This window comes from Daphnia pulicaria, chromosome 2 (assembly GCF_021234035.1).
Source record: "Daphnia pulicaria isolate SC F1-1A chromosome 2, SC_F0-13Bv2, whole genome shotgun sequence".
In the NCBI taxonomy this organism is placed as follows: Eukaryota; Metazoa; Arthropoda; class Branchiopoda; order Diplostraca; family Daphniidae; genus Daphnia; species Daphnia pulicaria.
The window spans coordinates 8,324,967-8,338,332 of record NC_060914.1 but is presented as its reverse complement, the minus strand read 5'-3'; the positions used below and the strand labels follow the sequence as shown (position 1 = coordinate 8,338,332).

Sequence of the window (13,366 nt, the reverse complement as noted above, 5' to 3'; positions counted from 1 at the left end):
CAAGCTAGGAAACACTTTTTCTGATCGGCCACAGGAACCCAACGGGCAACGGAACTGCCCTCGACATTGCGAACCCTAATATACAATTTTTTGTCAAAAATGATTTCTGCGCCCGCGGAGTCGGTAATATAATTTTATTGTTTTTTTTTTTCCAATTTATTATGAGGTTTTTTCTCCTTTGTTTTGATTTTTTCTGGATGTTTTAGCTTATAGTTGTTTATAGAAAAACCCAAGGTGATCCCAGCATTTTACTTGTATTGTTATGGTAGCATTATGAAATCCTAGGCTAGGATTGCATATAATATATAAATAATCGAATTGCGGGTGTTAAGATTTTATTAAATATATTGGGGCATTTTTCATTAATACTTTAGTTATTCAAAACATTCCAGTTTTTGAATCTATCGTTTTGTCGGGAACAATACAATTTGGTAGGTCCTTTTATTTTTTCATCAGCAGTCAGTTAGTCACCCTTCGTATTAGTATTTTATATTTCTTTTTTAAGTTTTTTTTTTTTTTTTTAGTTTAGGAATCAAACAGGAAGTGACGTTCAATTAGCGTTTGTCAAAAAAATCAATCGCATGAAGTGAAATATCATGTTTACAATCAGAACTTCTTGGGATTTCAAACATGATTGAGTAATTTGAGTTTGAAATAAAAGCGTGATACCGCTTCATTGTAGTCGCATCACTCGGAGTAGTCGGAAGATCGGCGATGGTTTGTGCCAGTGCCACCAGTGGCGCAAATGTAGTTGTCAACATGGCGCTCATCGAGATTTTTTGATGTTGTAATTTGTTCGATGAAGTTCAGCTGTGTGTATTGTTACAAGTTTTAATAAGAGATAATCATTTAAACTGGTGACGAGCGGACAAAAATAAGTGTATGAAACTACTTCATTTGTGCACATTGAACGCGAAAATTGTGTGACTAAGTCATGTTATCACCTATATCATCCTTTTGAAGTTAGTGTAATGTTAAAACATGGTCCATTGGAGTAGCATTAGGCTTTGCCAAAGACAGAAAGCAAATACACTAAAAACTGGAACATAACATCAAGGAAATGTTGATAAGTGCTTCAAACATGTGGATGACTGAATCAATTTGAACTACTTTTTCTGGTCATGTAATCAATTAATCATCAATACTTGGAAGATACAAATTCAGGTAGTTGGGATAAGTTGAGATCTTGTTTACAAATATGCTTCGCTACAATTTGATGTGTTTAATACCAACACCCTACATTATTCTATGTGGAATTATTACTTTTCAGTCAGGTTTAATAAGGACATCCACTGGCAGAATGGGTAGTGCCTTGAGCAGCTTTTTTCAGTCAGGCAGTAATCTGCTTCCTGGCAATCACCGTGGCATGTCTGAACATTCAAAACAAATAGTTCGGACTGTTTTTCATGCACTAAGAGCCAATCCCAGAGTTACTGTGCAGAGATTAGAAGGACTCCTCTGTCAGATTCCAAAGGTTTGAATACAGTTTAATATTTTTACCTTTCAATTTCGATTAAAAATTATTGCCATATTAATGCTATACAAACCTTTTAGGGTGAGAATATTCTGTTGGCGCACAACGAAGAGGGATACAATTTGCTTCAAAAGTGTGTAGGGCTTAACAATGTAGATATGGTGCGATGGATTTTAACCAGAAACATAGATATAAATCGCGGAGCTTGTTCTCTACCTCTTCATATAGCTTGCCTCAAAGGGTGTGTAAATTAATATTTTTTCCGTGTTACTTGTGCTTACTACTTCATATCCGATAGATATGAGGACATTGTTGAATTGCTTTTAAAGCACGGAGGACGCATCGATGTCGAAGCTCGAATGTGCTGGCCTGGACCTCATAATCAAAACTGCGAAGAAAGATTTAAAAATTGTAAGAGCAGTAAAAATGAAACCATTTATTTGATTATTATTTATGGGGATATATTGTTTTTATTTTGGTTTTATGTGTCTATATGCAGCTGTTCCAGATGAATCTTTGGCAGACCGGTCTAGCGACAAACTGCAGAGTGCTATTTATTACGGAATTGATGGCGATCAGGTTACTATACATGATTGGGGTCTAGCCAGATAATGTATGCCCTTTACATGCTATTTTTATTACAGGTTGAAATTCTTGAGCTATTGACTCAACAAGGTGACGATCATTGGCTACCTTGGCAGCAAAAACGACCTCTACTACATATTGCCTGCGAACGTGGTGCTTGGAGTTGCGTCAAATATTTGGTTGCAGAACGACCGGAAGAAATCAACCAATGTTATGATGAATACTACCCGTTGCATCAGGTAATGTTGCTTTTTAAAATATTCCTTTGATTATTGTCTATACTAAATTGAATATTCTTATACTAGGCCGCCTTGCACGATACGCGCTTCGTTGAGTTGCTAGTTGCTTGCGGGGCCCAAACGACTGTGCGAACAGCCACTCAGCAAATGACGGTGCTGCATGTCCTCTTCTTGCTGGGCAAGAAGTCAGCAGAAGATACACTTCAAACAGCCAAACTGTTACTTGACCATGGTCTAAGAGAGCTTATTAATGAAGCCGATTCACTTGGCAATACCCCACTGCATGCCCTGATAGTTCGATACGCTTTGGAAGAGGCAAAGTATGGTTATGGTTACGGATTTTCCGGTGGCTACGGAGATCACCGTCAAGAGGAGCCCCAACCATGGAATAAGTGGGATATGCTACACATAGTCAGATATTTAATTCATCAGGTAATGTCTTCCTACTTGTGATGTAACTTTATTTTAATACATTTATTTCTGCCTTAGGGAGCGGGACCTAGCATCAATCAGTCGGGAAACTCTGCTCTGGCTTGCGTTTTGAGACATGTTCGTGATTGGGAATTTCGTTACGAACTTCTTGATATGCTGTTACAACATGGTGGAAATCCGAACGTGGTTGGGCGCGATGGATCTGTACCCTTAATGGTCTGTTTAGTCCCACTGATTAACAAGGACCCGCTTCATCATTTTACACATACGATGAAGGTTTGAATTATTAGTGAAAAACGAAAATGATTGTTAAATTAAACCGACATTTGTTTTGATAGGTTTTTTACCTAAATTGTGTTCGACTTCTTTGTAAGCACGGTGCTCACACTAATTGCTCGTCAAGATCTAATTTGACGCCGCTTCATGTCCTGGTTTTTACTGCCTCAGAAAATATCGCTTTGAATCGAGAGGAAGAAAAAGCCCAGGTAAAATAGATATTAGAAATTCACGTGAACTAAGTAGGAACAAGCATTTTCTTTTTGATTTTAGGCATTTGCGTTTATACGCCAATTATTGGTAATTTTACTGCAGCATGGACTTGACCCCAACGTGAGATTCTCTCAACGCACACAACATATTCTACTTTCGCTAATGGATATGGTGATGAACGCCCGTTCTCCGGCTGATCTGGATCACGTTTACGCTCTCACTTTAACGCTTCTTCAATATCGGGCTGATCCTAATGTGCACATTGCTACAACAGAACCTATGATCTGCCATTCGCAGTCGTCCGTTTTTCTCAAGAAGTCGTCTCACCAAGTTCTCTATTATTACGTTCAGGTTTGTCGATTCTTTCATCGAAGAGACGTTCGTACGCAGCATTTAGAGAAAGAAATCATAATGACCGAAATGAATGTAAACGTTTTACCCTTTTTTAGGTTATTTTACGTCGAGAAGAATTGCTTCTAGATCCGGATCAGCGTTATTCTCGCATTATCATACTTTATTATATGGCGATGGAACATCGGCCGCTGTACGCTTGCCTCAAACTTCTTTATACGCAGGCTGGTCTAGTCCCCATGCGGTCGGCTCTGTGCCGTCTTATTCGTCAGCTTTACTCTCATCCACGAACTCTGAAGCAGATGTGCCGCGTAACCATCTATAACGCCACCGGGCGGTGTTCCGCACTCAGCGTCAACAAATTGCCCCTTCCAGGACCCCTCAAAGAATACCTTCTCAGTTTCGATCCGTAAATTTAGTTGACCATCAAACTTTTAATGGCACGAAGTGGTTCAGAGAAATTTTTCGTTCGCGTTCAGAACAACTGTGTGCAATTGTATACGTGTATGTTTGTGCGTGTAAATTGAATGCTATTATCTTTTACTTAACAAGAACTCACTTATACAGAAATTGATATGATTATGATATTGTATGACAGTTTCCCGACGGAATTTGATAAGTTCTATAAGTAAGTCTATATATTATAATTAAGGTTTTTTTTTTGCTATTTTTGTTTTTTGGTTTACTTTTTGTTGTAGGCAGGCTCGACAATTGCCGCTGTTACTCAATAGATGTCTTCAAATATTTGTATTGTTCAAAATGTCATATTTTTTGGCCCTGTCCTTTCAAGCGTTATACCAATATCCTCTTTAAAGAGAATTTCAGCCATTTACAGTTTGCACTGTATGGATAATTGGAGACGACGAAGACCCAACGACAAACAACATGTCCGTCGAAATGTTTGAAGGGGAGAGTAAAGCGTTGATTTCTGATTTTACCAAAAAATAAGGATTTTAAAGTTTTGTTAGGAAGTCACTGAACAACGATATTTGCCTCCCAATAAAGGCTAAAAACCTTCATTACTATTGTAGATTTTTTGTGGAGAGCAATCACTTCCTCATGCAGGGGTTCGTTAAGTTTGCACACAGTCAAACCATAGACTGGTCAAACTCCCAATAGACGTTGCCAAAAGTCACGTGACGCCACATTTTACCCAATAAGATGTTGCCTTGAGTACTCTTGACCATGCCTACTCTCGACATGGCACGGAAAGTGTGCTTAAGTACAGCAATGGCCTACTGAACCGTCATGGCGCCACCTCCCCGGAAAGTTGAACGGAAGGGGATGGGTTGAAAAAGCTACACTACAGCGGGTATAGCTCGATCTCCGGCCTAGGGTTAAGTAGGCCATGGTTTAACAAAGTCCCATTCCTTTCTCTCCATACCCCCTGACAAAGTTGCCATGTCCCAGCAAATTGCGCAGACGCGCCAAATTGTAACAGACTATGTCTGAGTTGTAAATGGCATCGAATAAATTCGAAATGGGCCAACTCTACACAGTAAGAATTAAAAAAACAAATTAAATTTTTAATCAATATATTAATTTGTTTTTATGGGTTTTTAAGGAGTTTTAGATAGGGCACAACGTTCTGTTTTCTGTTTTTTTTTTCAAAACATTAATATCTTATTTGGCAACATCGCATACCATTCACAGTGAGCACTCTAGAGCTAGCACTTAACGAACCCCAGGTACAATTGGGTTGCGCCATTAAAGATATTGCACTTTCAGTGGTGCCATTTTCGGAAGTCGTGTAATGTTTTCATAGCCTACTCTAGTAACGGCAACGGCCACAATGAAGGAAAATTTTTCTCGTTTACCGAATACATATTTTTTTTTCGTAAAAATTAAGTTTTTTCCGCTTCCGTTTGTGCTACAGGTTTAAAAACTAATTTTTTTCTCTTTTTAATGATCTACAAAAAGTTAACATGAGTGAAAATTAAAAAAAAAAAAATCCCTGAGGCATAGAATTGTGTTTTCATGAAAACATGACAACGTTATATAGCTATGTGAATATGAGGGCAAAGAGCGATCTAATACACCTGATGATAAAATAAGCTGGATTACGACTAGTGAATGCAATACAAAAGAGTGTGATAGGCGTGTGAGGACATGAACAAAGGCGAACGTTATGGTGAAGGCTGAGTAGTAGGAGGCTCGTCGTCTTCATCGCGGTTGCCACGAATATGGCGAGAGATGATGGCTATTGAGCCCTCGAGGGCCATGAGTCGGCACTTCCTCCGCAGACGCGTCCAAGCGAAGGGCTGAATTCCAAGGGTGGTGGCGACTGCATTTTTGGACGGTAGCCAGGAACCAAGTGCACCGATGACGAAAGGGAGCGTGAGTCCAAGGCAGATGTATTTCTCCACCTTCCTGGCAAATCCAGCGTGGAGCGATTCAGGAGCGTCAAAGGTGATGGTGAGGTCGATGATGATGTTGGGAGTTAATGAGGTAACGACTATGTCCGGCCTGAGGGTGGAGTTTTCAAAAACTCTGTTGACGCGGGACGTGTGACCAGATCTGGTGATGGTCTTGACTATCTCGGTCAGTACCGAGTCATGACGGCGGCCGATAGCTGGCAGGTTGTTGCGGCAGTGGCTGGTAACGTGGGAAGTGGACTCCACATCTTCCTTGCATCTGCGGCATTTTGTGTTGGGAGCTGCCAGGCCAGGAGTGCCGAAGAGCGGCAGAATTCCAAGACGGTGTAGGAGGCTCCATTCGTCGAAGGAGAGCCTGGTGTGGCACGAAGTGAGCCGGGCGATGTCGTTTGAATTGTCCAGTATGAGTCCCTTTGCCACCCGGCCCTGGTGTTGGGCGTTGATGAGGGAGACGGTCCAGCGGTTCCTAATAACGGTGCGGAGGCCCCTGACGGCTTTGGCAGAAACACAGGAGATGTCATCAGCGGCAGTGGCTTGCCAGAGAATCCCTTCGTGATGTTCTGCGCAAGTTGGGCGCGCGCGGAGAGGCGGACGACAGGATCACGGCTATCGGGGAGTTTTAAGGCCCTGGCAATAATCCAGACGTCAGCATCTTTCTTCGGCTGGGAGGCAACCAGTTCACCTGCTCTGTGATCAGAGAAAAGGAAACCGTTATGGGCAGTATGAGGGACATTGGCCACCACTCGGAGGAATTCAGTGCAGCGGGAGTCAATTTCCTCGAGGGAACCATGGAGGACCCGCCTAGTGGCAAGATGATGGAAGAGCGACGGAAGTAAGTGTGCTCGGAAAACCTCCAGCTTCTGCCAGGGCGCCAAGTCTGAGTTGGCTAACTTGGTTAATTTATCGGGAAGATCGGAGACGGGGCGGAAAGTTAGACGAGTGCCCAGGGGAACACCGAGATAGCACTCGTAGTCCAGGAGCCAGCCTACAATGATGCCCATTTTCATTGGCAGAAGGTTTGAAGCTGGAATATGAAAGAGGGGGGTGGGGGGAGTCTAAAAAGTCACGTCTGGTCCGCCAGAGTGGCCGCGTCTAAGCGTGACAGGTTGCCAAAGTCGGCGTGAATGGCAAAAAAAACAACACTTTCTTTGGCAAGAAAAAAAATTATGCCATTTGATAGAAATAATAATGATAAGTCTACTGCTACAAATCCAGACGTTTTACACGTCGCAAACATGAAACCAGACACGGTTAAAGATAGGGGGTTTTGGTGAAATTTCACATATTTGTTGGCAGGTGTCATAAACATACCAAAAAATAATTCAAATCATGATCAACACAATGGCGTAAGACCAGACGTCATTAAAAGTCGTTTAAATAAGACCAGACGTTATTTTGTTGTTCACTTTGACAGATACGCCATAGATTTCCCATACGGCGACGCCGCAATCGTACGCGGCGATTTCAAATTTCTCTATTTTGTTTCTATCATATCCGTATTTTTTATCTTATTAGCTACCTTGTCTTTACTAAATATTTATTTTAAGTGAAATATCCAATAAAAAGCAATTTTTGAATTCTTGGTTAACAGTTAATTTCTTGCACAAACAAATTGTTAAAAAAACGTAAAATAACAAAAAAAAGGGAAAAAGTATTGATTAATCATTTTCTTCCTCGCTGGCTGAAGATTCGTCTTCATCTGACTCTTGCTCACTTTCTTCCTCATCTTCATGATCATCACCTTCTTCATCGTCATTTTTCTCTTCCGTAATTTCTGATTCGGTGGTTTTTTTTTTGCAAAACTTCTAGTGTTTGTGGAGCCCACTCACCCTCAAACCAGTGTAAAGAAAATCTTTTCTTCCCTTCGTCATCTTTGTTTATATTCCACCCACTCGTTTGTGGGGAAAACACCTTTGGATTAAGGGAAAATGCAAAATTCTATGCAGAACAAATGCAATTGGCCCTGCTTATCTGTTTTCTTCAAGTACCGACTTGCACGGAGGTAATGTGCTACCATCTATGCCTTTCACTTTTGACATTGGCCGTTTGGATGTTGATTGATACACCCTTGTAAAAAGTTCCAGTCGGGCTTCATTAACAGTTGGCTTTTTCAACTGTCCTTTTTTGTTTTTAATTCCATACATCTCACAGACAAACATTTCAATATTTGAAACGACTGTTTCATTGATTTCTTCACTGCACCCAAGAGAAGCGAAAGCTTCTTGGTAAACTTGGTTTTTTTCTAAGATGGCCAATGGCCTTATCTTCCCCTTTCTTGAGAATGCGGGGGTGTGGTCACATCCTGTTAAACAGTGAAGACCAGTAAGCGCTTGACACATCAAAGGCCCAAGTTTAACTGCAAGTTTCGTGACGTTTATAAATCTCAAGGAATTGTTGGCTGACATAAGATAGGTTTGGCGCACGACGAATATTTTCATTATTTGCCAGAGCAATAACCAACACATCCGTATCGGAAGTCCGAATAACAACATTGGCAGGAGATGGAATTGTAGCTAGGTGGGCAACAATCTGAAACATAAATAGACAGAAAAATTGCCCATTTATATCCGGTACTCATTTGTTGCGCGAATGAAATACCTTCGTATCTGCTTCTTCATGTGAGCTTGACATGTTTTCTTCTGTAGACTTTCACAATTTTTCCATCAACGACTTTATAGCAGTAACAAGCAGAACCTTCTGTCATATACAGAGTTTTGTCATGCATGATCTCCGATAGAGACTCTTCTTCAAAAGCAGAGGTTAAAAATTTAACAAATTCACGCTTGAAATTGTCATTCCGTAAAGTCTTCAGAACATTTCCAGGTCTTCTTTGTTCCTTGCCAATGGTTCCTTATTCCACAGACCAATCGCCATCGCTTCGGCGATCACGTTCACAATCCTTGATCGACGGAGAAACTATGTGATCAAGGCAAAAGTGGATTTATTTCCCCTTGCAGCTGCAAAGTCTGATGAACAACACGCGTGCGATTGCCTCGTATGTCGAAGGAAGGTTATTAGACATTAAATGAAGGAAGAAGAATCCATCAATAATATATGCGTCGATTTCTTGTGGAGCATCGCTGGTAATTCTTTTTTCCAAGTTCTTGTATAACACAGCTTTGTTCGTGCGGTTTATAGTGCCATCAAGGTTACAAAATACAAGTGGCACCGGAGTTAACGGATAAAGTCAGGAAAATTCCAATATCTAGTTTTCCCTTCAAGGAAATCATCAGGAGTTTTCTCATTAAGTCACGCTCCATTTTAATTTCTTCGATTACACCCTTTGTTGTTCTCTTCACTACAGCCCCGTCTTCTGCGAAAGAGGTAATCTTCTGCTTTTTGATTGGTTTTCAAATTCAGCTGGGTCACGAAGGCAACGCATAATGAAATCATTTATCGTATTTCCCCCCTTTTCTCTTATGTTTAAGAGAAAGGTTTGGGTTTCTGTTGATGCGGATTTCCCAGTACTCAAATTGATAAGGTGATCACTGCAGTCGACATCGAAAGGGTTTTTGCATGAAGCTAGTAGCTCTGAAATATCCAAGAGTTGCTTGTGGTCTTTCCGAATTCTGCTGGGATGGGTTTCTTTCGCAACATCATCGTTTCTTTTCAAGTCTAATTTGTCCAGCAGATGAGAAACTAGCTGTGTGTGAAGGAAATGGCTCATAGCCCACCTTTGCCTGGCAGAAAGAGATTCGGTGAAATGTATAACACCTGCAGAATAAACGGGGTAATGAAATATAAATTTATCTAGTATTCACACCCAGTTACCTTAAGACGAGCTTGCTGCATCAGCATTTATAGTTTGTTCCAGTGTAAGATCGATGGGAATTCGTGAGAACGTCTTTGTTGTTCTCCTTATTGAAATAATTCCTTTTTCAAAATACTGCGTTATGCCGGGATGACTATCTTCCATCTTCATCATGTTATCGTGGAATCTACATGCACAATTTTAAAAATAAAGAACTTACTTTAACAATAATGGGATAGTTCGTACCTCACGCCCCAACGAGCGTAGTTGTGATGATTGAACACGAAGAATAATTTATTAATTTCTGGGAGAAGATTAGTGTAGAGAGAAAAATCTCCTGTGCGTATGGCTCTTGTAAATTCATGGTATAGAGCGATGAGTTCTATGTAGATCAGCCAGTATTTGGCGGTTGCGCCGTGCCCACCGTTAGCCGTTGTAAGTCGGTAGATCTGATATCTTTAACATAATAATAATGACATCATTGCTCCACAACACACTTAAAAATGATACCTTTGAAAAATGTCATCAAATTCGGCGGAATCGACTGCAGTAATGGAGTTTCGTCCTTATCTGTCTTTTCCATTTGGCACAGTATTCTTCTGATTTGGTGTTCTACGGTAGAGTCATTTTCATGTTTTAGAAAGGATTTGAAATGGAGACTTTCAAGCGCCACAGCGAACAATAAATGAATGTGATTGCAACGGCTGTAATTTTTCCAGTTAAAAATCCATTCAGGGATCCTTCAGCCAGAACTCCGCTTTCCGTAAAAATATACGGACCCCCAGACTCGGCGATAAATTTACCCACAGCTTTAAAGAATGATAGCTGAATGTGGAAAGCCCCTAATTGGATAAATAGCTTGTTGAACCTTGGTCTTTCAGCAGCTTGAATTGACAAAGCTATTTTGGCTATGTCGAGGTCATACGTCACAGAAATATATTGTTGATCACATTCGTCCGCAATCCGAATTAACCTTTGCATTGTTTCCATAACAACATCAGTCCTAGTAGGAAAGGCGTTAATCTGGGGCAGGTAAAGGACTTGCTGTTGAGGGAGACAGGAGACTATCTTTCGGTGTTGATAAGGAGTGCCAACCTGTCCACATCGGTATGTTTGGAACTTCCATGGTCAATGACGCCATCCAAATCAAATCCAATTTGCGAGCGGTTTGTAGACTGCCTGGAATTAAAGCTCGTCTTTGATCTTCTAATGCAAGCATGGATTCAGTTAAAATCTTTGTTTTCTTGTGATATGGTTCCATTGTTTCGTTAATAACGTCGTAAGTTTTTCGTCGTCTCTTGGGTGGTACAATGTCATCTTCTTCGTAGCCTTCGGTCTCATCTTGCTCATTAAATAAATCTTCGTCGTTATCCGGAATATCTTGCATGCCAATCCCCACAGTATCATGTAGAGTATTTTTTCCGGTTAAAGTTTCTACAAAGAGATCAAAATTGTCAAATGCCACACCAGTGTGGAGATTGGAACGGCGTTGCATTCCATCGGGAAGCATCCGTGATGGTTCACAAGCGTTAAAAGTTAGTTCCGTTTCGATTTCTTCTGTTGTCGTGTAACTTATACACTGTTCGTAACAATTAACAACGTTTAGAACTTCGCGGTTGCCTGTAACGTATACAAAATTTAGCACATTGTAATTGGTATAAGTCAGTTGTTCAAAAAATATGTCATACCTGTCGCAGACTTTAAATACATTCCCAGCAAGAGATGCTTGGCTGGCTTAAATAATCCATTTGTGGCAGCGAAGATGGAATCATCGGCCAGTGATTTAATCCTTCTTGACCTTTTTTCTCCTTTAAACAGTTTTGGAACGTTGATGTACACCTACAATTACAAGTTACACATAAACTACATTAAAAAGGTCCTCCAAGAACGTTTAAGCGGTGAAAAATTCACCACTTACCCGATATCAAACATTCGAAAAATTTCAGTAGCAGTTGTGGAGGCTGCACTTCTCCTTCTATGATGTGTTTCACTTTCAGTTTTTTGGGCAGAGGATTGCGAGGTGCGTTCATTAATAAATTTCTAAGTATAAAAGCCGCCTCTTTCACCTATAAAATGGTGTTGTATAAACGGGCAAACAGCATTACATTTTCAATCAAATTATAACTTAATTTCCGCCGAGAAAAACATGTCAAATGACGTTAAAATAGCTTGCTCTGTGGACATTTCGGAAGAAAATATAATTTTTCCAACACCTTTTGAAGGATGATTTACAGTCTTTAGTTTTTCACCGAAATGAGAGTTCAACTTCTCTACGATCAAATATCTTCTTTGCCTCGCAGCGTTGTGGTAATCCAATTTGTGTTCGCAAAGTAACTTGCGATACTGATTTGAGATATCACTTACGCGGTGAACTTCTATTTTTTCCAGTACGTGGGATTGAACAAACTGAACTGTTGTTTCGAAAGCCTTTTCCGTTATTTCTCTTAACTTCAGCCGATTTGTTTGACTTTGACTTTCTTTTTTTTTAAAGAAGCCCTCGCGTCATAGGAATATTTCTTGCGGCAAGAGTTATGATACACTACTTCCTTACAAACAAATTCCAACGAAGATTCGGTATTTCCGATTTTTCTCAACATTTCAACATCATCAAGAATTCATGCTTCCTTTACAATACCAGCCTGTACAAAAATGAACGTGTAACGTGAAAGTTGGTTGGTTGGTTGAATGTGTTTGATATTTTTGAATACCTGAATTGTTTCTGTAGAACAAGTATAGAGAATTTCACATTTATTTTTTAGCTGCTTTCTGGACTTCCTGCAGAAGAGACACTTCTTTGAAAAGACACCAGTTCTTGTATTAACTGTGTGTTTCTTTTCCACATCTGAGAGCTCTGCTATGGCCAGGAGTGCTGATGTTTATAGCAGAGCAAGAGGTTCCTGATGTTGAAGGTTGATCTACAAAAAACATGGTTTCATATTACTAAATTAAAAGAAGGCAAGATTTTAGAAGCCAGGTACAACCTGGTTGACTGGAATTTTGATTGGCAGCTTGATAGAGAAGATTTTGTTTTTAAAGAGCTGATATAGGACCTCTTTACTGGAAACAGATGTAAATATCTTGTAGCATGATGGGTGATATCCTTGGCAGTTGTCAATAGATGTTGGAACTGTTATTTTACTGTATTTGGAGTTTTCACGAAATTTATAAACAAGCTGTGCATCTTGGCACTTTTTTAGTTGGTTTTCACCAAAAATCTTAATAGATTCTGAACAGTCAACAACATGAATTACATACTGCCTCTCTAAAACTGCTGACGTCATGTTACATTTTATGACTGTATTCTAATTTCTAATGCTACACGATAGAAGTTTACACTTTTAAAACATTGAACGAGCCTATGACTGAATAAAAACAACAAACTACAAATCACAGAGTAAATTCAAACAATGCCAATTTGTAACTAACGTTTTTCCGGTTGCCGGTAATCAATAATAATATTTTTAAAAAAAATCTATCTATAAATATCAACATCTTTATTTTCATCAGTGATACCAGTACACACTACAGTGTCCTACTGAAATAAATTTGAAATCGTCGCGTACGATTGCGGCGTTGCCGTATGGGAAATCTATGGTGTATCTGTCAAAGTTAACAGCAAATAACGTCTGGTTTGATTAAAACGACTTTTAATGACGTCTGGTCTTACGAC

General features: G+C 39.9%; 1 protein-coding gene across 1 annotated transcript; it reads left to right on the top strand.

Moving 5' to 3' along the window:
- Positions 1-706: 706 nt before the first annotated feature.
- Positions 707-4,316, top strand: LOC124327470 (ankyrin-2-like). Its single transcript, XM_046786403.1, has 11 exons — positions 707-1,164; positions 1,271-1,474; positions 1,555-1,715; positions 1,773-1,885; positions 1,974-2,053; positions 2,119-2,298; positions 2,365-2,730; positions 2,788-3,006; positions 3,069-3,215; positions 3,280-3,570; positions 3,669-4,316. Exons 2-11 carry the CDS (start codon positions 1,301-1,303, stop codon positions 3,981-3,983), a joined length of 2,046 nt encoding a protein of 681 aa, XP_046642359.1. The 5' UTR covers positions 707-1,164; positions 1,271-1,300; the 3' UTR covers positions 3,984-4,316.
- The last annotated feature ends 9,050 nt before the right edge of the window (positions 4,317-13,366 follow it).

Coding starts and splice junctions, on each gene's coding strand:
- LOC124327470 (XM_046786403.1), top strand. CDS start 1,301: ATGGGTAGTGCCTTGAGCAGCTTTTTTCAGTCAGGCAGTAATCTGCTT. Junction 1,886..1,973: donor CGAAGAAAGATTTAAAAATT/GTAAGAGCAGTA, acceptor GTCTATATGCAG/CTGTTCCAGATGAATCTTTG. Junction 2,054..2,118: donor ACGGAATTGATGGCGATCAG/GTTACTATACAT, acceptor TTTTTATTACAG/GTTGAAATTCTTGAGCTATT.